This window comes from Neopsephotus bourkii, unplaced genomic scaffold (assembly GCF_033783945.1).
Source record: "Neopsephotus bourkii isolate Nb327-2 ecotype Australia unplaced genomic scaffold, CSIRO-AGI_Nbou_v1 NB_1780, whole genome shotgun sequence".
Taxonomy (NCBI): Eukaryota; Metazoa; Chordata; class Aves; order Psittaciformes; family Psittacidae; genus Neopsephotus; species Neopsephotus bourkii.
The window spans coordinates 1,550,854-1,575,926 of record NW_026902254.1 but is presented as its reverse complement, the minus strand read 5'-3'; the positions used below and the strand labels follow the sequence as shown (position 1 = coordinate 1,575,926).

The 25,073-nt window shown below is 42.7% G+C and overlaps 1 protein-coding gene across 3 annotated transcripts; it reads left to right on the top strand.

Annotated features, from left to right (window-relative positions):
- The first annotated feature begins 1,030 nt into the window (after positions 1-1,030).
- On the top strand, positions 1,031-25,073 carry NSG1 (neuronal vesicle trafficking associated 1). Of its 3 annotated transcripts, none has more exons than XM_061379755.1 (5): positions 1,031-1,258; positions 1,804-1,957; positions 5,455-5,571; positions 17,045-17,155; positions 22,437-25,073. In XM_061379755.1, exons 2-5 carry the CDS (start codon positions 1,829-1,831, stop codon positions 22,635-22,637), a joined length of 558 nt encoding a protein of 185 aa, XP_061235739.1. In that variant the 5' UTR covers positions 1,031-1,258; positions 1,804-1,828; the 3' UTR covers positions 22,638-25,073. The 3 variants fall into 3 exon arrangements, with proteins under 3 accessions (XP_061235739.1, XP_061235738.1, XP_061235737.1); XM_061379754.1 differs by having other exon boundaries at positions 1,032-1,258; positions 1,807-1,957; XM_061379753.1 differs by having other exon boundaries at positions 1,032-1,258; positions 1,726-1,957.

Below are 25,073 nucleotides of genomic sequence, written 5' to 3'. Positions count from 1 at the left end.
TAATTTTTATACAAAATGAGATTTTTTTCCTACTTAACACATCCATGTATGATTTATGAAATGTTACTCGAGTCAGACAAGCTTATTTTACACTTTATTTACTCAGAACAGAACACTGATGAGAGAAATAAATGAGATCGACAAGATGATCCATAGTCAGAGATGTGACTTTCTTTATGCCACAGGCAGGAAGGGAACCTGGACCTCTAACATCACAGACCATTGACCTCGGAAAAAGAGAGATGGAGTGCGTTTGGATCTGACAGCTGGAACAAACCACAGAGAGGGGCTGCTCATGCTGTCATCCGTGAGAAGAGATTGGTTTGGTTTGAGGCATAAAAGCCAAGCGCCCGCCCGCCTCTTCGTCTCAAGAGCTGCCACCATCCCAGTCACTTGTTGCATCACCTACAGCGGGTTCTGCTCCTCATGGGGCTCACCTGCGAGACTGCAGAATGAGCACGCCGCTTGCCTTGGGTTATAGCAGGCTGTGAACACGAATCACTTTCGTTTCACCCCAGGACAGACGAGATCATACGACGGATGTCCCCTCCCCTCACTGGGGCTGCAGAACTCTGCAGTACGCATTTACCTTCAAGTGACACGAGCGCCGGGTCCAGCGCTCGTAGTGCCCCCCTCTGCGGAGGGAGCTCGCTCTCACCACCCTGACAGGCACGATCGTCCTTTCCCCGCAGACGGACTAAGGACGAACCTAGCCGCCCGGTGACGTCCGTCCCCCTCCCGTCTTGCCCAGCACCGCCGGCGGGCAAGGCGAGGCCGGCCCCCTCCGCTACCGTATTCAGCGCTGATCCCGCCGGGGCCGCGTGGCCCCTGCCTCAGGGACACGGAGCTGCCGTGAGGGGCACGGCGGCGGTTCCCGGGGCCGTTAACGCCCGGCACCGCCATCCGCTGCTCCCCCGGTGCTGTTCTGTTCCGCCAGGGGAGGGGCGCGGAGGGCGGTGCGTCGCGTCCCGTCCCCCCGCCACCGCCTCCTCCTCCACCTGCTGCCGCTGCGCCAGTAGCCGGCTGTGGGGAGCCGCCCGCCTCATCGTCGCGGGTACCCTTTGTGCTGCTGCTGCTGCTCCAGAGCTGCCCTCTGCCAGGCAGCGGCTGCGTCACGGCCCAGGCGCTGCGTCCGCCCAGAGCCATCCCGCGGAGGGATAGCAGCCGCTTCGACCCCCGTTCCGCCATTGCTGCGCGGGCCGCGGCGCAACGGAACGACGCCTCGCCGCCCCCCGAGGAAGGGCCGGGAGCCGCGGCGGTGAGTGTCGGGGCCGCGGCCTCACACTTCGGCCAAGGGCCGGGAGCCACGGGTGGCCGTTACCCCTGTGAGGGGCGGTCAGGGGGCGGGATGGCGGGGCAGGGCGCGGCGAGTGCCCTGCGGGTACGGGCAGGCGGTGAGGGGAGCCGGGCTGGGCGGGGGATGCGGCGGTGGGCCCTGACCTGGGGTGGGGGCCGGCGCCGCAGCCCGTCCGATCCCGTGGGCTGAGGGGCGATGCCGCACCGGGGCCGGGCGGGGAGGTGTCGCTGGGATCAGGCTAACGTGTCGGGCGTTTTGGGGCGCTTTGGGGTTTGTGTTTTGGGGCGCTTTGGGGTTTGTGTTTTGTTTAGCTATGACAACAAAAGCGCTGGCCATCGGACTTCCCAAAACACCAAGATATAACCGAGTCACAACGACCAACGCTGTTTAATATCAATATTTAATATTTATTACTTTTTTTCCATAAGCCATTTCCCTGAGGGCTGTGGAAAGGTCTGGTGCATACCGAGTTCCTGACATTCTTCGTTTCTGTCTCTGTGTGTCAGCAGAAAATCCCTCTAGCCTGGAAGAATGGTGAAACTGGGGAATAATTTCAGCGAGAAGAGCACAAAGCAACCCCTTTTGGAGGATGGGTTTGACACCATCCCCCTGATCACACCCCTGGATGTCAATCAGCTCCAGTTCCCGCCTCCTGATAAGGTACAGTAGGCATTAGTTTCCACCCTGGAGAATCACACCCAAATCTCTGGCGAGCAACAAAAGAATAGGTTATGTGTAAGGAGCAGCTTAGAAATGTCAGGGAATACGGGGTGTTTTAAGGCATGCTAGTTCTCTCTGGGGAAAAGGATTAACAGTTAAGCTAATGAAAATCCAGTAGTAGCGATTTGCATTAAGAAATAGTGGGAAATATTAGCAAGATGCACATACAGATTTCAGTGCTGCTGTATAAAATATCTAAACATAAAAATGCAAGCTTCTCTATGCTGTATTGTCATAGCCCTTTTTATTCTGTATTTTTTTGTGTGTGTCTGTAAGGTACTGTGTATTCTCTGTGAATGATATTAATTTTCTGTCCAGAAAATGCCCCCCTAATGGGGGGGATAAAGCACCGCTTTATTTCTCTGTGAGATGTGCATGGGCAGACTTGCCACAGGGGGAGAGAACTTCCACGATCCCTCCGTGCTTCAGTAGGAAATTAATGCTAGACCCTGACAAGCTGAAATAATGAGATGAGAACAGGCCATTGAATTTTCTCTTTGCTGACTGATTTGGTTCAAAACCCTCCAGATAAGTGATTTAGATGCTACATAGCTGGAAGGGGACAGTCCAAGGTGCTGCTTACAGTTTGGAAGGGAAGTGTGCATCCTGCATATCTCATTACGTGACTTGATTACTGAGGATTTAGGAAGGTGATGTGAGGCATGAAATACATTTATTCTCACAATAAGAATTCAGCAAGCATTACTACAGGCAAGGCATGCAGTAGTAGGATAAATCTTCAAATATTCCAGGATCCTATTTTTCAGTATCCTGTTCTAGTAGGATACTTACTTGGACATTTCTCACTTATGCATCTGAAAAAAAAATGATTTTGAAAATAGAAAATTTAACTGGGAAAGTATAATACCTTTATGCTGATTTTTATTTTTGGCATTGTGTCTTCCACAAGCTCAGTTCTATTTCTAGATAAACTTATAGCAATACCTTCCTCATAGCTCAGAAAAAATCACATAATCTTATATTGGAATAAAGAATTTTACCTTGTGAAATTTGTCTCAGGAGAGCGTTGCATGTAGGTAATACAGATAAATCTGTGACCTCCATTTTAATTGCTATCAACACCATTCCATGTTGTGTATGTTGACCAGTTGGCAGGCATAAACGCAATAAGCCATAACAGCTGTTAGAGAGCCTGAGGGTCCATTTTCTGCCCTTGGTTACATGGGTGTAAATCTTGTAACTGAAGACAAAATTGCACCCTAAGGCTTTAAAACAAGTTAAACCTTACTGTGTCTGATACGCCTGCCAACTGGTGACTGGATATAACCGATTACCAAGGACCAACGTCCAAAGGAATTTGTTACGTTACTGCACTGCTAAGCAGGAGTCTGAAGTGGGGATCTGTATGGTAATAGGTTTAACCTGAGCAGAGCCTCTTTAGTGAGCCCAAGAGGTTCTCTGCCAGCCTGATTGCTCTTACTAAAATGGGGCAGAACTCCTCCCTCTTTCATGCCATTTGTCTGGAATGAAAGCAAATTTACAGCTAGGTTAGAAGCTTAAATAAAGGAATATCTGGTTGGCTCTTCTACTCTTTCCACTGTCTATCTGTATGTTAGCTTTCCTTCCTTTCACAAACATACGGGGAAAACAATAAAACCATTATATTTATTTGCCCTACTGGCTGTAACTGGTTAGTGAGGTCAGTGTGACTTTACTGGTTGCTACAGACCAGAAGGCAGTAGTACAGCAGCTGATGTGAGGAAAAAAAAAGAAACAGTGTTAAGTCAAGATTAACACACAGATCAAATTCTGAAGTACAAAGCTATTAATGTATAATGAATAGGAGTACATCATATATCTATGCTTATTTTTCACCTACAAGAAGGCTCCAGTATGGCAGTGAGGCATAACTTCTTGAACAGCAGTGACTGCAGTGCTAAGAATTTCATGATTTTGACAGCTTCTAAATTAAAAGGATGCATACTTAGGTATATTAAACAAAAGATGACATTACATAACCACATAGATAGAACTTTATGTTCACTGTCAGTTGAGGGTGACTTGAGTTGCCTGAGGTTATGCAACATAAAGGGGGGAGTAAAATGTTAAAAACCATGCCAGAAATCTACAGTTTACTTCCATGATGCTGTTTGGCAGTCATAAAATTAAATAGTAATTATTATCTTATTAATTAGAGCTGAAAATAGGTAACGTAGTTCTAAACCTTTGTCCGGCACATACATGTGTAATGCTGTGTGTCTGGTAAGCTGTATGGTACTGAGTCAAGGTACAGTTATACATTCTAGATGCCATTTCAGTTAACCCAAAGCTTTAATTTCACTGCCTGCTGTCTGTAAGTGTCACAGTCTTAACTTCAGAATAATGTAGTTGCTATTGAGACCATGGGTAATGCTATAGATAGAATCTGATTCTGAAAAGCTAAGAGTGCATATTTTTAACTTGAAACAACAGAGAAAACTGAGCAGATCTTACTAGCACTGTTAGTACAATAAACTGCACCCTGTCTTGGGAGTGATACTTTGAGAAAGATCCTGAAAAACTGCAGAAGGCAAAAAATGAGGCAAATAGGTTAGGTATGTGAGAATTTTCTTCAATTAGAATGCCTGGGAGAGCACTAGAGCTGTGAGTGACGTAATGAGTATTTTAGGAATACAGGTGAGGTGCCAAATGGTGTAGCTCGGGACAGTAGCTCATAGCAAGAAATAAACTGAAGTTGAAGAGCCTTGGATTATTTAAGAAATCTCATTAACATAAGGGTTTGTGGGCATCTTGCTGCTTACAGCTGGCAATTCCAAAGTTAGATGTGAAAAATAAGAGTGCCAAGACCTATAGTCTAGTACATAGTGAATAGCAACTAGTGCTTTCAAAGAACATGACTGTTGGTGGCATCATCTGCTAGATTTCTATGGGCACTCCCCAATAACTGTCTCGTCCTATTAGTCTCCAGTTTGAAATTCCATTAGTGGGATCTCCTGAAGCAAATGGAGGTGGCTGTTTTGAAGCCATGTAAAGTGGGAAGTTTCATGATTTGGATTTGAAGTAAGTGGATGCTTGCCTAGTGTAGCAGCACAGTACCACTACAGCGGAGAGAACTGAATGTTTGTGCAACTGTTGCATAACAAGTCTTCTGTAGGTTCATCAGAACCACTTTGACGGATAATTGGGAAAAATAACTAACAACCTTCAGCTGCCAAACACAAGTAGGGGAAAAAAAGTAATGTGCCAGATTTGCTTGTAAGCAGGTAAAAGAAGAGTTAATGAATAAGTAAGATTTGTATGGCCAGTTCAAGGTCAGGTGGGATGGGGCTTTGAGCAACCTGGTCTGCTGGGAGGTATCCCTGCCCATGGCAGGGGGGTTGGAAGTAGGTTATCTTAAGGTCCTTTGCAGCCAAACCATTCTATGATTCTGTGTTTCAGGTGACAGCTTTTCTATTTGTTTCATCTTTTTTTAAAAGGTTGTGGTCAAAACAAAAACAGAATATGAACCTGATCGCAAGAAGGGCAAGTTCCGTACTCCTAAAATAGCTGAATTCACAATCAGCATCACTGAAGGGGTTTCAGAAAGATTTAAGGTAAGTAATGCTATATGAAGATGTTAATGACTTGGTTGTGTTCAGAGAAGTGCTTAAAATCAATTGCTGGTTGTGTCAAAAGTGTATAGAACTGACAGAGTGGCTGTTGTGGGTATAGTAGAACATGAGGAAGATAAATGCTATAATAGATCGGTATTTAGCAATTAGAAGCAGAGCAAATCTTGCAGCATTATTGCTTGCAATCCCTCACAGGCTGATTAATTCAGAAGGCACTTGTGTCAGTGTGTTGGTTTTGGAATGTGACTGGCCAGGGTGTATGTGGGATGCATGCAGGTAGCTGTCATGGAATGGATAAAGCTCCTGTTAGTATCAAAGGACAAGAACCACAAGAGTATTTGTTTTCCTTTTGGCTTCTTATTTTTCACTGTGGCCAAGCCATTCTCTTAAAAGCACTGTCACAGTCCATTATGTATATTTTTATAGTTAAATGTATGACTTGGCAGCTCAAGGATGTATACCAGAGTTCTTTGCTATCAGTTTTCTTGGTCCAGTTGTATCTCACAGCTTGGTGATGACTCTTACTGGCAGACAGCAGTTCAGCAAGAATCTGACTCAGATTTACTCTTTACTCTCCACACCCCTATTACTCCCTTTAGTACTACTACAGGAAAGCTGAGAGCTTAACTGGTGCAATGATTGAGTTACCATTTCCCCTTCTCATTGTAGGGTAGGTTTTCTTGCAAAGCAGGGAAGTTGGCACTTCAGCTCATGCTTTCCTACTTGCTGTCTTAACAAAGGAAGACTACAGCTTTTCAGGGCTGTTAATTTGGAATATTACCCAGGGGTGCCAAAGCGTTTTTAAATGGTAAGCAGTGACACTGGTCAGTGCATAGGTACAAACACATTGGGAAAACCTAACATTTACTGTGAGAGAAAAATACAGAGTTTCAGTAAGGATGTGGATTTTCTTTGTATTGCACACTTCTAACTTCAGTTTGCATGATAGGAGTTGTAGTGCCTACCCAGGGACTGTAGTTCTGTCATGCCTGACCTGTGGTTCTAAAAGCTGCCCAGGCCTACCTTCAGAAGTGTATACGCAGCTCTGTGGATCATGCTGAACGAAGAAAGTCAAGGTTCAAGGAGGGGTTAGACACTTTAGGCTATGTGTGCAAAGGAACTTTGCAGAGTGTCGCCAGGACAAATGTTTTTAAGTGCAGGTCACCTGGTGGAGTCTTCAGCCACACAGTGAAGTCTGTAGGTTCCCAGTAAGCCGTGTGGGGAACCATGCCAGATAGCTAATAAGAAATACGGGGTGTGGCAGAAATATACTAAGAAACCTAGTTCCAGTTTTTCTGTTCCCTGGTGTGGAGCAAGGACATCCTATCCCTCAGGGAAAATGGTACGTTCTGACTGACGCTCTCCTCCTTGGCACCAGTCCTTGAGAATAATCCCTTTCGTCGCAGGTGGGGGTTGTGCACACGGTATTGTTGGGTAAGATGCAGATGGACAGCTGAGAACAAAGAGAACTTATGCCTGGCTGTCTTTCTGTGTGTGTCCTGGTCACACTATGGTCATCTGAAAATGCTTACTACATTGTAAAAAAAAAAAAAAAAAAAAGGGGAAGAGAGAGTATTTAGTTTGAGTATGCTGCTAAGAATTCAGTTCCAAGCAGCTGAGCAGAATCTATACCTGAGGAATTCTGCACATAACTTCTAGCTGTAGCAACTAAGGGATTTCGTTGTTACATTGCATAGTAGATAAGGAAGGGTTCTGAACATCTTGATTTCATCTAAATTTTTTGCAAATCCCTTTATAATCTGGGCTCTTTCCATTTTTGTTGGGAGAGCTGATCAAATGAGACCTTATTGAACAATAAATAGCTTGTCGGGCTGTTGGATAGTCTTTCCTAATTTGAATAGCTGAACAGTTAGAAGCCTGAGCATTTTTGTGTTGCATTTTCATATACCTTTGGATGGCATACTTAAATAAAATAGGTTTTAGGTACTCTTTTATGATGATCACTCTGGGATTAATCTCATACTACAGGGTTGCTAGGTTTTGCTGCTAGGTAACTACTGCATCAGAGAGAGGTTTCAGTAAGATTCGGTATCTGTGGGGAGTTGCAGGGTGATTCACGCTGTGGCTGTAAGTCTGGGCTGCTAAAGAAGAGTGTGGGGGTTGATCAATTAGGAAAACTGGTTCAGTTAATTGAAAACAATAGTTTCATGCAGAACATCCAGGTCCTAAAAATGTCCCTTAATCTCTATGTAACAGTTTTAGAATTGAATTACACTGCTTGCAACATTTTCAAGAGAACTGACTGCTTCTCCAGCAGGGATGATTGTTGTATTCACCACTCCCAGTAGTAAATATTACATGAATAATAGATGAAATTTCATAAATATGTAGATGAAAAGTACTGATTGTGTGAGGTTTTCTCCCGGGTCCTTATTAATTGTGAACCATCATGTTAACTACTGCTGTTGATTCTGAGAGAGCAAAAGAATATTTGTTTGAAAATTAAATATTTGCTGTAATTACGAGATGCATTATTTAACTGATGGGATATTGACTTTGGCTTGGGTTCATGAAAACTGCTTCAGATGCTGTTTCAGTGACTTCAATATTGTACATCACCAATGCCTAAGCTTGCCACAAGACCCAGCCTGAATGTTGTGCTAAAAATAATAGAGTCAGTCCTATTTACAAATAATTCACATATGTGTTCTAAGATGTATACTTCTTAAATAAGGACAAAGCAGATTGCATTTTTGGGATTCAGCAGTGCAGATCATCTAAAGCTGTTCTTCTTGAGAAATGACACATTCTAACAAAGGAAGCAACTCCAGCATGTGCATATGTCATGTAGATCATTTAGTGTTTCAACAGCTGGGTGAATAAGAAATTACAAAACTTATTTTCTGCATTCTCCACATTACCACAGTTATTACAACAGAGCTGAGAATGTTTACAAAGACAACTGCAAGTGTAATTTTCCTCTTTGAAGCCACATTGTGAATTCAAATCAGAATCTGTCAGAAGAATAGGAAGACGTCCTGATTCTGAGAACCCTGTTGTCTTCATTTAGTTTTATGGCACTAACCACACCAAGGAAGAGCTGTTTTTTTTTTTCATTGGAGGTTATTTTTCATTGAGAAAGAGAAGTCTTGCTTGTGTTCTTTGAACAGTGCAGACTAATGCGGGGAGTTGGTCCTTCACATCTGCAGAGCAACTTTGAACGAGGCAGGTTTTTCTCTCCTGTAGATGGTCCACTGTACAGAATAACACAAGAAGACTGGAAATGTCATTTCAAAGGAGCCTTATGAATCAGCACATAGGAGAAAGTTATTGCAGGCAAAAATTAATGGTATCAGTTACGCAAGGCCAAACCTTTGCCCTGCCATTGTCAGAGCAGCATTTTTACAAACACCAGTTGGATTTTGCAGTGGGATGTCTGTTTTGGCACCCACTGAATTGGGCTGCAGTTGACAGTTGTGCACAAACACACCAATTTAAAAAATGTTTGTTGTATCAAAGCAGGAGATTTTTTTTCTGTCTTTGGGGGAAACCTGAATAAGGAACATACAGAGGTATTTTGAAAGCACATACTTACGTTTTCCAATAGATATCAAGTCCTTAAATAAATCCAAGCTGTGGTATGTCTTCAGCCATTTGGTTCTATTCAAAGGCAATTCAGTTCTTCAGATTTTATCCTTGACATCTCTACATATGTCTAACTGCAGAGCCAAAGCCTTAAGCTTATTTCTGTGGTAACGCCATATAATGCAAACCATGTATTGTCAAGTAGCAAGCAGTTGTTGAAATGTCTGTATGAGGTTATGGAAGAGGCATCAAGACTTCCTTTTTAAATCAGTTCTTGAAGTTTTACCTGCTGTTTTTAAGACTGGAAAAAAGTATGCAATGTATATTTAAATACTTCATTTTTGACCTGTCTTAAAAGTGGCATCCTTGAAAAAATATTTCTGACTTTTTAACCTGTTCTTACCAATATAACTGATAACTTATTGCTGCAAAAAGAATCTCTTTGTTTCTGTGTGATACTCTGTGTGTTGAATAGCTCTTTGTTCCTACTGAAAAAGTCTGTTAGGTGCAGGAGATGTCAACTGATTTCTGTGCAGGATATCACATCCTGAAGTATGATCTGTGTCAGTCACTTAGTGCTGGAAGAGTGACAGGTACTTACTGCGATGAGTAGTTCTGTTTTCTTCAGTAGCACAACTCAGAGGATTAAGGTTACTCACAAGCATAAGCGTTTGGCAGGGTTTGAATCTTTCTATTATTACTTCAAGCAAGAAAAATAAAGGAGATTCTTCAATGTAACTGCTGTTTTAAATCAGTTGATGTAAATAAAGGCTCTGCATGGCAACTGTGTTTTTTCCATTTCTTTACCTGTTAGACAAGTTTCTGATGTGACATTGACAATCCTCATACTAAATTTTTGGCTAAAAGGAATTTTTGTTACAGTCAGAGCCAGAAGATTTGTTACGTGGATGCCCAACAGCAGCTCCCCTGCTCCAAGTCAGGTGTCCTCTGCTACTGTATCCATTAGAAATCCTTTTCTTGGAGCAGAACCAGTGACACTGGTGACAAAGATGATGTTTTGGGCCTCTCCATATGTAACACTTCTGTAGCCTTTCCTCTCCTGAAGTAACCTTTTCCAGCCTTTGTGCTGGCCTCAGTAATATCCTCTTTGTTTGGGAAGGTATCAAAGTTCTTATCTCAGGGCCACAGGGTTTCTTGAACTGCTTCTTCAGATCTCTGTAGTTAAGAAACTAATATATGGTGCCATGTGATGGAAAATGAAGGAAATATTCAATTTTGAGCCACAGTGCTGGACCCTCAAGGCCAGTGTCTTGTTACCTGTGTTGTGTTAACCCATGGTGTCAGATCTCAAGGCCACTGCCTTGTTAACTTGTTTTTGTCTAACAGTATCTCCCTTGGGTTTCATTAGCTGGCTCCCCTGCAGGCTCGTTCTGTTGTCTTGTACTGTCACTGTTAATAAGCACTGGGTCTGTAGTTTCATTGCAGTTATTTTCCTTCACGTATCTATCTGCCTTTCTTGCTGCTCCTCCCAGTCATCTCCAGGTGAGCATCCATGCCAGTTCCCTCTTCATGTTTGTCTATTGTGTTTGAGAAGGACAGTCTTTTAATTTCTTCTACTTTTTTTGTACACTTTACCCAGAACTATCATCCTCTTTGACCACAAATTGACCACTTTGATGTGAGTGTTCTGGTAAAGAAAGTTGTGTTTAATAGGTAGATACCAGTCATATAGCTAAGACATGACATCATGTTAGAAATACTGTTCTGAAATGAGGCACCTGGTTGTCTTTTGAGTCACCAGTCATCTTGTATATGCATGTATGCTCCTTGGACAAACAAGTATGGGAAGTTGTACCAAGTTGTTCAGTATAATTTGGGTTCCTCCATAAATCAGTCAAATTTTACATGCATAGATACGAATCTTCCTTTTTTATTTTCATGTTGCCATTTACTTCAAGTTGAACAATTCTTAATGCTTAAATGCATTGTTTCAGACACGTTTTTCATGTAGACTTCTAGGGACAGGTAATAACAATACCATTTTGGAAAAGCAGGAATATTAGAAGTGAAGAGCTGTTTTCAGTGTTCTCCAACGTGCTGGTAGAGGGCATTATGCAGCTGGAGATGCAGGATTTCAGTGGAGAGAGGTGAAATGGAGGTCACGGCCATTTGCAGGGAAGTCAGTGTGGTGTTTTACGAATTTCAGTCTGTGGGCTGTAGCCAGACACAATCTATTGTAATTACAGTCTGCCTGCCCAAAATTCTCCTGTAGTTTAAATTGGATGGCAATAATCTTAATTTCCTGGCCTGAATAGTTGTACAGAGTTGCTGTATTTCATCCCAGTGGGCTTTGCATTTCACTGGTGAGCAGAGCATAAATTGGTTGTAAATCACTTCGTATGAAAGGTGCTCTATAAATTTATGTCTTCACCCTTTTTGTTTAGTGCTATCACCAAGTCTGTGCTTAGTACTTTACAGGCAAATCGGAAATGTGTTCCCAAGAGGCTGCAATTGAAATAGATAATGCATAAATGTGGAGTAAGATGAAATGTGACCCAGTGCCAGTGATTGAGCAGCAAAAATTACTGCATGTCTTGTTAGTTCCACTTTAGTTCCACTTCTTGTAATAACAGGAATGCTCATAGTTGGGCTTGTGTGCAGAAAGGTGCATGACAGAAGGAAAAGCATGCGGGAAGGCAGTGCAAAGCAGCACAATAAGAGTGTGTTAATAGGGATGTTGGTCAAGAGGAAGAGGCATGATGCGAAAGGTGGAGGTGAAGGCAGAGGAAAAATTGATTGCACCCAGGCTTTAGTGGGATACAGGCAAAATGGAAAGCGATAGAGCTAAGAGGAGCAAAAGGGGCAGACTTGTGCATGCCTTGAAACATGATTTGTAATCTGCTCAGAAAGGGACCAGAGTCAGGAAGGAGTGTGAAGAGAAGCAGGCACGGTTGATGCAGTTGATAAATTTTGCTGTAATATTCCAGCTTGATTTAAAAGGCAGTACAAGAAGCGTTACAGCAAAGTGAGGAAGGAGGAGACTGCAGCAGCCAGTCAGAGAAAATGCAGCGTGCAGTGTTTTGCAGCTGTAGCAAAGTAGAATGGACTGATTGGGAAGACGTAGCAGATTCTGATGGCAAGGCCTCTCACAAGCTGTTTACATGTTAGTGAGTTGTCAGATCTGGTGAGTTTAATTTGTTCAGCAAAATGCTTACAGAGACTGAAGACAGCTTTTTTGCTATGGATGCACTTAGTTCATTCATTAGTCATCTCTCATTTTGATTACTGTAATGGCTTCTGGCTAGACGTTGTCCTTCTGCTCTTCACTTACAATCTATTAATCTGCCACATACATAATACCTTGTCGTCTTTTCTGTTCACTTAGTTTTGCTGCCAGACCCCTTAAAACCACCTTTAAAGGACACTCTCAAGATAAAAACAAAACCACACTTTGAGTTCCTAGTTCAAAGGAAGAATTGTTTGTACTGTCTTGTAGTTATTTTATGAAAAGCATTTTAAAAGCCCATCGCTCGTGTGATGTGACAGTCACCTTGGAGTTTGGTGGGATGTACATGGCAGTGAATGATCATAGTAATTCAGAAGGCTTCTGCTCCCACTGCGTGGGGCTCTGCACTTATGCCAGCTGGCTACCACAAAGAGAAGAGATTCCAGATTCTTTCCAGAAGGGAGGGAGTGGTGCTTGCGCATGCAGTGCATCCTCTCCTGCCTTGAACAAGGGAAGAGGGCAGGTTGCTGCTAGTGCCTTGATATGAAGAGGAGAATAACTTCCCTTTATTTCATAGTGAGTGTACAAAGCTACTGTGGAAGAAAACAACAAAATGACAGCTTTGGTAGAGCTTGTGGTCTAAAGAGCAGCTTTGATGGCTTCCCACTTCCCATGCTTTTATTTTTGGAAGGCATCTGGGAGGAGAGGGCTCAGAAGGTGAGGTGGGAAGCTAGGGTTGCACTGTGTTACTGGCAGGGGAGAGAAGCTGACTGTCTCAAGGTTAGAAGTGACCCTGAGAGTCTGACAGTTGTGGACCATCAGTGGTGAGTTATTATGAGTGTAAAGGAAAATGGCAATTAAAAGGAAGAGAAAGATTTTCATCTCATAAGAGAGAAGTAGATTGGGTTAACAGGTGGTAGCACTCACCTTGGAATCCAGTGATGGATTTCTTTCCATCTTTGTCATTTGCACATGTGACTGTCCTTTACTTAGATGGATGTTACTTGTATCCTGAAGGATGGATGGTAAGAGAAGGGAGCTTCTCTTCTAATAGGAAGGATAAAAGAGCTTACTTGATTAGGGATTTGCAAATTGAGTGTGATTGCAAATTATTGGAAATAATAACAATTTACATGTTAATACCAAAATTAATAATTTTGTATTCTTTTAATGTACATGTTAATTCCAAAGTGAGTAACTTTAAGAAACACAGTAAGCAGGAGATACCCATGAAAATTACAAACTAGGAGCGCTGAGAGTGCTTTCCAGTGGTTTGCTGTGTGGCAATGGAGGAACCATTCTGGATGTGACCTGTGTGAGCAGTGAAAACTCACAGCTCCATGTACGTCTGTGAAACAAATAAATGCTTCATGTCTCAGCAAATCAGCCCTGAGGTTGTAGCTCTGCAACTTGCCAGGCTCCAGCAGTCTGCACAACAGTCGGCTTTTGACCTCCATCAAAAATAATCATTACTTTCCAAAACAGTTTCAGAGCTTTGGAGATAGTGGTCCTGCAGTGATTGTGGAAATACAGATCTTTTTCTGTTGTTTAATAGTTGGTCTCAACTATAAATGAGCTTGTTATCTTTATAGTATATTCCTGAGGCCTTGTCTGTAAGTCAGAGTGGTTACAACTGGGAACTAATGGTATAAATCTACTATTCCTAGCTCGTAGGATAGCCAGGGAATATGGTTAAAATACTTCGAGATATGAGAATATTTTTCAAAATATTCTAAACTGTTTACTCCTATTAGTGGAGGAGGCAGATAGGAGCTGAATTCATCTGTAACGTAGCAATTGATCTGCTTGGTGTCTGTGTCCGATGTCGCAGGCCTGTGCTTCACAGCCTTTGTCAGTGGCTGTGTGGAACATATCTTGTATGGCATGGGAAGCCTCAGCAATAATCCCATCTCGATTTTATCTTTTCTCTCCCCATTTTCTAGTCCCTTTTCCATTTCTTCTCCAAGGGAAAGAGCAGTGACTGTCAGAGCAGAAGGAACAGTAGAACACACACACACTTTGAGTCAGTGGGAAGTGAATGACCCAGGACTGCAACTTGGACTGCACTGTGTGTGTTGTAGAGTGACTGGGTGAGGAACCTCTGGCTCCTTTCTGGTTCCTCACCTTCCCACGCTGCTCTGTGGGGAAAGGTGGCCTTGGGCCCATGACTCCATAGGCTGGCAGAGCTGTGAACCTGCATTGGGGCCCTGCATACAGTACAGCAGGACTTAGGAACAGCAGCAAGGTGATAGGGAGCTGGGACAAGGAGCCCCAAGTGGGAACTGCAGGCTTAGGGATGAGTTTTCCTAGAGCCTGGAGTGCAAGGAAAATTCGGGGGGCAGGGGGGAAGGGAAGAGAATAAGGCTTGTTACAGTTGTAGGGAAGGGAAAATGGTGGAAGGTGAGATGCCAGGTTTGGGCCAAGCTGGAGTGTGAAGGGCCTTGGACAGGCGGGTGGGTGGAATAGCTGAGGACACACAGGAAGATGCCCCAAACAACCATGGAAGAGAAAAGGGAGAGGCCTGATTAAAAACACATGAGAAGGGCTGAGCTAGGGCATAGCTTGGGTAGGAATGGGGGGGAGGTGGAGGGTATGTTTTTCATTATTAAACTGGGCCACAGAGAATGACCAGAAAGGAAAATGTGCTTTATCACTTGGATTCTGGAGCTCTTGAACATACTGAGACAAGGAACATGTCTGCAGAAAATAGAAGGTTGGCAGGACAGTGTGATCCATGTTAACCTTTATGTATGCAATTAAATAACAAACTTGGGGAAACACTAACTAGGTTTGAAAATTGATGTGTGAGGCTTTTGTAACCCAGTGACTGTTCAGAGAAACTGAATATGATGCTGTTAACCAGGAAGGTCTTTTGCTCCTTGTCTTATGTCGATGGCCATTGTGACATTAATATCTAAGTTTCTTCTGCTAAATTACTTTCTGATCTGCAGTTCACCCTGCCTCTCTTCCAGCCCTCCTTTTGTGCTTGTTTTCTGTCTGTCAGAAATCCTTACAAAACCCTTGGTTTCAGCAGCACATGGAACTCCCCAGCCTTGTTTCAGCCAGGAAGTGCAGCACTCGCTGTTGTCTGCCCATGATGAAGTTCACTGCCCAGCATGAGAAGTCCTAAAACTTTGTCTCAGTTCTTCAGTCCCACTAGCACACACAGTTCGCAGTGCTGCAGACCCTGTTAGTTCTGGGGTTTATCGTTTTTACCAAGAGGCAAAGCTACAAGTTTTTGTTGTTGCTGTTTTCTCAAATACCAGATTGTTCTTGTTTTCATAATTGACCCTCATGTGCCTAAGTTCTCTTTTCAGAAGATGTATACAACTGGCTTACTTGTCTTCCTTTAAAATTTAGATTATATTATACTTTAATTAATTAATCACATAATCTTGCTTGTTTCTGTTTATTGCTGTTTCTTATGCTGTAGAACATGCTGGCTTCTTTCTAACTTGCCAAAACCCCAAAAAGCTCAGCAATTCTTACTGCGTGATCTCCTTGAGCCACTCATTTGTCTGTCAGTAGGAGCTTTAGAATAATAAAAACACACTTCTGGACACTCTCCCAGGTAAAGAATGCTATTTGCTCAGCTCACATCTGAGCTGAATTAGGAGCTTTGCAGTATAACTACTAGGTCAAAATCTTGTTCTTTTTCTTGTCAGAGGCAAGGTCATTCTAGAGGTAGTTCTGTCTCCGGTCTCACTTATAAGGCTGCTGGTTTCCATCTGCTCTAGGTTTATTCCTGGGAAGGGTTAGCTTGATACTGACACTGACAGTAGACTCTACTTCAGGCCCACGTTCCAGACCAGAGGGGTGCTTACAGACATGGTGGAAAGTCAGTGCCACAAAATGCGGTCTGTAATGGTTCTGTAATGTAGTGTTCAAAGCCAGGTTGGAGAGGGCTTTGAGCAACCTGATCTGGTGGAAAGTGTGCCTGCTTATGGCAGGGGGGTTGGAACTAGGTGAACTTTATGGTCCCTTCCAGTCCAAAACATTCCAGGATTCTCTGTGAGCACTGTGGAAAGAGGTGCAACATTGCTCCTTGAGGATAGATCTGTATTGAGCACGGTATATTCCCTTATGGATCTGGCAGTGAGCTACCCCTGTATGGCCTCTGTGTGGCAAAGTACTATTTCAAGCTATAAATTCAGGAGGATTGAGCAACCAAGCATGCAGACTTAAGGTGTAACTATCAATATGTTCGTAGCAGGTGCAACAAACTCTTCCTAACAAGAGAGGGCAGACATTACTTTCTCCATGCCCTGCTGCAGTCACCTTTGTATTATCCAGATGACACCTGTACTAAAGCACTGTCACCTGACTCCATTCTGGGACAGGCACAGGGAAAACAAACACGCTTATCAGCTGACATAAACTAGACTTACACTTGCATCATCCAAACAGCAGCAGACTCAAGCTACCTCCATGTGTCCTTCTGGCCTCGTGTGAACCGAACAGAAGTGCAGCCAAACCCACCTTGCAGTACAGAGGCAATGGGCCTCTGACCAGACAAACTGCTTGCTTCTCAGAGAAGGCAGATGTAGGAGCACTTAGGTGCTGCTTCCTTGTTCTCCCTCAGTAATTAAGCAGCTGTTTTAATCCTTTGCTTGATTTTACTGTAAAGTGCACTCAGAGGTGGCTTCTGCTGCCAACAATGACAAACAGCAATACAATTAGCAGTGCGTTACTAACATGAGCATGTTTTATTTTCCTTCACAGGTGACTGTGCTGGTCCTTTTTGCCCTTGCGTTCTTAACCTGTGTTGTATTTCTGGTAGTCTACAAGGTTTACAAGTATGACCATACCTGTCCAGAAGGATTTGTTTTCAAGGTAAATTGCATTCACATGCTAGAAAAATAGGAGAGCATGTAATATTCTCTGTGTTGTTTTCTGTATAACCTTGATTGGGTCATGCTGTATTGCACAAAAACTTGTGCTTGTTTACAGAGGTTGCTGTGCTTCCTGCTGTTTCTTTCTGCTTAATTTATAATTGAGGTTATATTGTTGCATGATTTTCCTAACATTGTTATTTGGCTAATGCTCTTAACATTGAAAATACAGCAGAAGTCCCAGCACTAGTGTCCTTCAAGCCTATTTCACTTCCAGTTGTCTGGACAAAACCCTCATTTATTAGGTCATATGGGTTAATTTTGCTGTTCCTCTAAATTCATGTGTCTTAGGAAAGAAGAGAATGATAAAAGTTGGAGGGGGGGTGGGGGGAAATCACTCTGGAATATGTGTCAAAAACTCAGTGAGTGATGTTCTCATTAGGAGCAGCAGACTGACTTCAGGGTTATTTCTGTAGAAATAACTTGTTCTAGAACAGTGACCTTGGAGCCCTACTGCCACGGGCCAAAAGTGATGCCAAAAAAAGGGAAAACACATTTATCAGAGAAAACCCCTGGTTCTATCTGAAAGGGATGCTGCAGAGCACTTCATTTGTGCAAGATATTAGTGCTGGCTCCTCAGCTGTGACCGGCGCTCAAAGTCAGAAAGGTAACATTGATTTCTCCATTGTAAATTCAGCAGGGTTGAGCTTGGCTGTAATTAGATAGAAAAGTAGCAGTGATGATGGCATCCTTCCCTCTAATTTGTTAAGAATACTTAGGCACGTAATGAATCAAATGGGTACCTAGTGTCTTCAGAAGGACTTAAGAAGGAATGGCTGCCTCAGCACTCCTTGATGATCCTGTTTAGGATTTTTGATTCTGTCACTTCAGGCATATAAATATCTTGCAAGAATCTAGTCCAAAATTATAATCACTGATGCCCTGCTCTATTAACTTAGCTCCACGCACTCAGTTTTAGGTTATACTGCTTTCCCTTGGTTCAAGGGCAGAAGATACTGTGGTGAGAATATCTGGAGGTAACTCAAGAGATCCAGCACTTGGTTTTGCTGTTTTCTTTTGTTGTCTCAGACAAGCACTGAAACCCCCCTGTGCTCAAGTTTCAAGGGACTATAGCCTTTTTTTCCCCCGAAGATTTCTCTTTGAGCTATTTGCAATACAGACTGTATGTTCCTACTGAGCCTGTCTTGATGTGATCCTGACTTGACAGGAATGGCCAGTCACATACTCCTGCTGTAAGTCTAGTTAACAGCCTGCTGATTCTGGTTCCTTTCATACCAGGTTGTCCTTCCCTTTGAGTTGCAGCCTTCTGGCTTTTGTCTCTTCTTCCTCGTGTTAAACATGTTTAAGGGGAGACCAATTCCTTAGCTGTATTTCAGTTGCACTGTGAAAGTGTGGTTGGGTTTCTCTCCTTAGGGCCCTGTGTTTGAAACAGAGTTTAGGCAGAAGGTCCCACAGCTAATGCTCTGTGTTTAAGGTGCAGCACATACACAGGCCTGCACTACTGTTACTCTCCCAGTGTTTGAGTTTTGAAGGCTGATTCCTAGCTGCTTGATGGCATAACTCCAGGAGACCCAGCATCTTTGGTCGTGTAACTCTTGAATACGAGTTTTACAAGATAAGCACATTAGCAAATGACACAAGGCCTGCAGCTACCAGTGCTGACATGAATCTGCATTTGTTGCCTTTGTATTTTTTTTCTGGGAGAGTCTGTAGTGTGTCATGTCAGAGTTTGGCACAGATGTCCTAAGAGGCATGAAGACTGTATCTGTCACCTTGTGACCAGTGTCTCAGTGGACTGGCTTTGTGCTTGATGTGGACTCAGTAACATTCTTCGTCCTAGATGTCCTTAGGCTGTGGATGCTGATGTGATTACCAGGGTAAGGGCAGAGGTGTCCCCTGCCTGAGGAAGTCTGGTACCATGGGAATCTCTGCATAAAGGCTGATGTACCATAGCTCTGAGTCAGACTTGTTCTTCTCTGCCTTGATGCTCTCATACATGGAGCAGTTCCAAAGGTTTCATTGTTCTCAACCTTCCTGCTTGTCCTATACATCCAGGGCTTGAAGGTGTGCTTACAAAGCTGCTCATCTTCCTTTGTATAGCAAAGTCAGACTGCTTGAGCCTCATTTCTGTGCTTGCTCAAGCTTTCTGACACAGCCCTAGTACTTATGTTGGGTAGATCACTCCTCTGATGTGATTTTCACTGGCTCTTGGTGACTCACCTGTGTTTTCCTCAAAGACCTGAGTGCACTTCCATCCTGGATGAGTTTCTGCAGGACTTCAGTGTGCCCCAGACTACATCTGTTACCCTTTAGCTTTCATTGCCAAGGCACCTGCGTTCTGTCAGACTCATGGACAGTACAGCAAAGTAATTTCAGTGCATTAAAGACAACAACATCATCTATTAAGTTCAGAATTACTGACCCAGCGAAGGTAATGTGACAGAAGATACTATTTAGAAGTGAATACCACTGGAGTCTTCATGTCAAAGGAACAAAGGAGTCATCATAACACAGCCATAGACTGGCAACCAGGGTTTTCTCAGAGGCTTTAACCCATAACTAATTCCCGAAATAGAAGAGTTGTGAAAGAAACAAGAGACTGTCAGCTCACTCTGGAGCATTCCAGTTTCTCCACATGGCATTCCTTACTACTTCTCTTACCTGGGGACCATGGAAACAAAAAGGATGGAGATGTCCTATGTAAGATGAAGGTATTAGGCAAGCAGCAGGATGAGCATTGGTCCCAGTTGCCATTGCTCAGTCACTCCCAGTGCTGTGTGGCTTGTCAGGAGCTAAGCAGAGGGGCTGTTCTTGAGCAGAAAACAAGGAGCACTGAGCAGAAGGGAGATTTTTCCTATCTTTTCTAGAAGCATGAAATCCCAGGAACAAAAGTGCAGTCAGGATGGCAACTGCTGTGTGTTTCTTTAGGCTCTTCTGCCAGATGTTGTGTGTGTTTGTGAACACAAAAAAACCCTTACTGAGTCATTTTGCCCATTACAAAGCAAAGCGATTCTAAAAACAACACAAGATGCTGTGGCATTCTTTTAGACTGGCAGCAATCTTGGCTTGTCTTCAGCGCCAGTAATTATATTTGCTTGAATTTCTTTGGCCAGATTTCACTAGGCCAGTGGATTGATCTAATTCTAAATACTTAAATTTTAAATATTTACGATTGTGACTGCATCACATAACTGGGTGAAATAATCACTACAAAGATGGCTGTGTCTGTCTACTTCTTAGTCATTTTATCACATCAAAAGTAGTGTCAGCTCTCCCAGATAAAGCATGGATAATACTTCCAGAAGATGGCAAGGTAGATGTAGGAGAAGATTCATCTCAAGTAACTGTATTCCATATTTCTGGATTATACATTTTAAATCTAGGTCCCAGTCTGGCAGCTGGCATATATAATGGTTATGGCCACAGGGACTAAAACAGCGCTGAATAGGCACAAGTGTCTGCTCAGCTGGGGTGAAATCCTGCCTGCTCTATAGTGCTACTTCCAGCAAAACACTGGGGGAGAATTTGCCCTTGTGCTTCCTTAACAGATGATACCAGATAAACCGAACCTGGGTGGATGTGATGCTAACTTGGAGCACTGTTGCAAGGCTGACATGCATCAAGGCTTCTGTCACAGGAGCAGGTTGGCACTGAGGAGGTGTAACTCGTGGGAGGGCTGTTAGTCCCATGGCAACGACTCTGCTTGCAGCAGTCACATGTACTCTTCAGGGCAGGCAGGTTCATGGGGCTAAATGCAGGCCTCTTATTTTGGCAAGTTTTCCTTTTTTCTTTCATACCTTTTGATGCTTTTTTTCACTAACATCTTTGGAATTCTGAATTTATATTAAGGTAAGACTGGCTGTTAGATCTGACCCCTGGTTTTTGTGCTTTAGGATTTAAACCATTTGAAACTGTTGGCACTGCTGTTTGTTTATGCTCTTTTGGTTTTCTGACAAGAGTCAACCCAAAAGTAAAGGTGGACACATTGAGATGGATAGCACCTGGTCCTAAATCCCATGGCATTTTTTCATGTGTGTTTGTCCTCATCAGTCTCCAATATTAAGTTCCATTTGCCACGTTCTATGAGACCAGCAGCAGTTCAGAGTTGCTGTGCTGGGATATTATAAATGTTAGCCAGTGCGGGAAGCAGGAAGATCAAAAAGCCCATTTCTTTTTAAAAGAGAGTAGAAACGATTAGACTTATTTTTCTTCAAGCTGCACCTACTCCTAGTTTGTCTCATAGAAGGTCCATTCAGTTGCCCTGGGTTGTGCCCCAGCACTTGATTGGTTTGGGAACAGTTATCAGGCCAGGCAGCCTGGACTGGCAGATGTGGCAGAGGACCTACAGAGAGACCTCTCACCTTCTGCAGCAAGACCTGGGGGGGTCACAGGATATGCCTGAGTAATTTTCTACCTTCAGTTCAAGTAGCTACTGCATTGGCTTTTACTGCATCATCCCTGAACGGGGGCTAGATGATACCTGCTGACTAATGCACTGCACTCCCTTTGGTTCTGAAGATGACAGCAAAGTTTGGATCCTACTTTCTAAATCGCGTATTGCTCTTTCAAAAGCTCTGAGCATCCAGCAGTTTCTATCCAGTGCTCTTACACTTAGGGGAACGTAAATAATGCAGCCCCATGTCTAAAGATAGCTTTTTAAAAGCCTGCTGCTGGCTGTGTCTTTCTGACAATCAAGAGTGAAGTATTCTCTGTGTGTGTACACACTTGCACATAAGCTTGGCTACTCACTGTTTTCCCTGTATGCCTTTCTTACTGGGCTATAAAACTGTTTGGCACCAATATATCTGTATTAATTTCTGTCCCTCAGACAGAAAACACCATACAAAAGTGCCTGAAGCTAATCCAAGGGTAGGATAGAGACAGCTGTAACTGTAGGGTAAACACTTGGAAACTAGGTGGGGAGGGAAAACCATTCCAAAGTATGGCTGGAACTGGAGATGAAGCACTTTTAAAAATCATTTCAGGCAAGCATATTTCTTGTGTGTTAATGGTCCTGGCACATAAATCTGGATTGGTCTTGCTGGCAAATACAGCAGTAGTTTAAGGAGTGTGGGGAAGCACATTTTGAACACAGTAGGAAAACATTGTAGTTAATTGCTTTATGTTGCATCTTGACTCACAGAAAGTAAATGCTGGCTTAGACTAAAAGGGAGAGAAGAAACAAACCAAACCTGACTGAACCACGTTCAGTGTGTGAATGGGGCTGTATCTGTAATCTAAGTGATGGATTTCCCTTTCAGAATAATCAATGCATTCCAGCTGGGTTGGAAAACTACTATTCTGAGCAAGACTCCAGCGCTCGAGGGAAGTTTTACACAGTCATAAACCACTACAATCTGGCCAAGCAAACCATCACACGCTCGGTGTCCCCATGGATGACAGTACTGTCAGAAGAGAAACTATCGGAACAGGAGACTGAAGCCGCTGAGAAATCGGCTTAGTATGATCCGCTAATTAGTAACACTGTCATTTGAAGGTAACTAAGGGACTTTAAGGAACTTTTCATTAAATATAACTATGGATAATTTAGAGGTTACTCATGTTTATGGTGCAATTGCTTCTGTTTGCTGATACTGCTTTGCAAAAAAAAAAAAAAACAAAAACTTGCTGCAGAACATTCATGGGCGTAAGACAAGGTGCCTATCAGCATTGCTTTAGAGCTTTGACACCATTTTCAATGTTAACAAACCCCCAATGTTAGGTATGTTCTTGCAGTTCATTGGATACTGACAGATTTCATCACTGGATTTTCGGGGCTTGGACCTTAGATAAATCATGTGTTCTGTTCTCTGAATTGATCCTTATGACTTCTTTTATTCTCTGTCATTTTGCAAACTGAAACACCCCAGCCATAACCAGAGTGATCTCTTGTTCAGATCAAAGCTGTATCTAATACTTACTTTTGGCTCAAGCAAGAATGAGAGTCAGCATTGATGTCAAGGGCATAATGTAACGACTTGTATGGAGAAAGAAAGTGTCAGGTAGCATTTTTCTTACATTTTTCTCTACTGTTGTTTCTTTGTAAGTGATGATGAAGTTCTCCGCAACAAGGCATGCTCAATGTTTTATTATTGCTGTCAACAGGATTTAACTGCATTTCCACTGTGGCTTTAGCATCTTGGTACGGATGTGCACTGAAACACAAACTAGGTAGATGTCATGGAAAAACACAGACAGTTTTAGCGACGGATGTTGAGGATAGTGTAAAAAAAAATTAAATAGGCAGTTCAGATGTCCTAATGAGAAATTACATCTTTTGGTCGTAGTTCAGAGGCAGAAAGCCTATGCACAGTACATGTAGTCTGCCATGTAAGTTGTTGGATGCAAGTGAGGGAGTAACATGTCTAAATTTTCTCTTATTACATTAACGTTTTCCCTTTTTATGAATTGGAAGGAGCTCTCAGTTTATGCATGGTGCGCAGTGTGATACTTTTTAAGCCACAAAGCATCACACATGAAACCAGCAGACTGGGTACAACAAGTGGATGTTTTAAAGCTACATGTGAAACAAAGTGAAGAGTAGAACTGTTAATGAATGGGTAGGTGAAAAGACATGGAAGAACATAGTATTGTGGATGCACGCAGAAGTTCCATTGTAATTACAGACTTATCTATTCTTTGTGTGAAACCATGTTTTCATTTTTATTATAAATCTTAAATACATATTAAAAAAACCCTTTTATTAATTTAAGAATTAGACAAAATAAGTGTGTGAAGCATCTGGGCAGACTAGTCACCCTTCTGTTCTTGTCATGTGAACGGGACAAGGGGTAGTGGAGATCTCAAAAGTTCCTTTTTGGTAGAGACTATATCAAAATGAAGGTAAAACCGTCAGTATGGGCTGTTTCTCACGATCTGGTCAGCTCTACTTTGATTTTTCTCCAGTAGATTTAGTTTATCAACCACCTTTCTTACCAATGCAGTTAAAATAACCATTCTTACTTCATTCTCTAGGTTTGACATGAAACATGCATTACACAAGATGCGTAAAAGGTTTTTTATTAAGTCATAAAAAGCAATAAATTATGTGCCAAATTTTTTTTTGCATTTAAAAACTTCAGTCTTATGTTAAGAAACTGAAAACACATCGTGTCTGCATTTCGCAATAGGCGGATGCTGTATCAAATGTATTCATGGGTAACTTTTGGCATTTTCACTCTGCAGAGTAAGGAATAAGGATGCTGCTGCCTGTTGCATACAACATCTAGAAACAGACATTTAAGGAGAGAGACAGCAAACCATGTATTTCATATCAGCGTATTTACAGAGGCCATTCAGATTTTACAGGACAGAAAGATCTGTTTCCCAGCACCCTCCTACATCAAAGTGATTATTCAGACATCTGCTCCCCCCTTTAAATTTAGTACAATAAAAACTTTTAATTCACAAGTAAATACTGACGAGAAACAACTTATTTCTCTCTCTGATAACAATAAACTTTAAAAATGGCTCAGCTTTAGAATCTAGGAGAAAGAGACTGCTTATGCTTTGTGAAGTCTAACCCAGTTTCCCTCTGATTTGACAGGAGGGAGTTTATTGATTCTCACCTACAGTTGGTTTTGGAACTTTTTAAAATCTTGATTAACAAATTGCTGCCTATTTTAGTACTTTGAATTGTTTTGCGTTAATGTTGGCTCCTTGGGCTTTGTTCCAACATCCCAGCACATCTGTTTCACTGCAGAATCTGTTTGTGTTGTACTCTCTCTTTTCACCTAGAAGTAAAGCTCTTTAGTTGACTTCTTACCATTATTACTATTAAATCAGCCTGCTCTCTGACTCAAGTAGTTTCAGAGGATGGGGAGTCGAGGTCATAACATGTGCAAAGTGATCACTATGTACTGCAGTGGTGTGATTAAATAAAAGCCTGAGACAGCGTA

What these genes read in the sequence shown, in the direction of transcription:
- NSG1 (XM_061379755.1), top strand. Translation starts at nt 1,829, where the DNA reads ATGGTGAAACTGGGGAATAATTTCAGCGAGAAGAGCACAAAGCAACCC. An exon ending in AGTTCCCGCCTCCTGATAAG is followed by an intron (nt 1,958 to 5,454) that starts GTACAGTAGGCA and finishes TTTTTTTAAAAG; the next exon opens with GTTGTGGTCAAAACAAAAAC. An exon ending in CAGAAGGATTTGTTTTCAAG is followed by an intron (nt 17,156 to 22,436) that starts GTAAATTGCATT and finishes TTTCCCTTTCAG; the next exon opens with AATAATCAATGCATTCCAGC.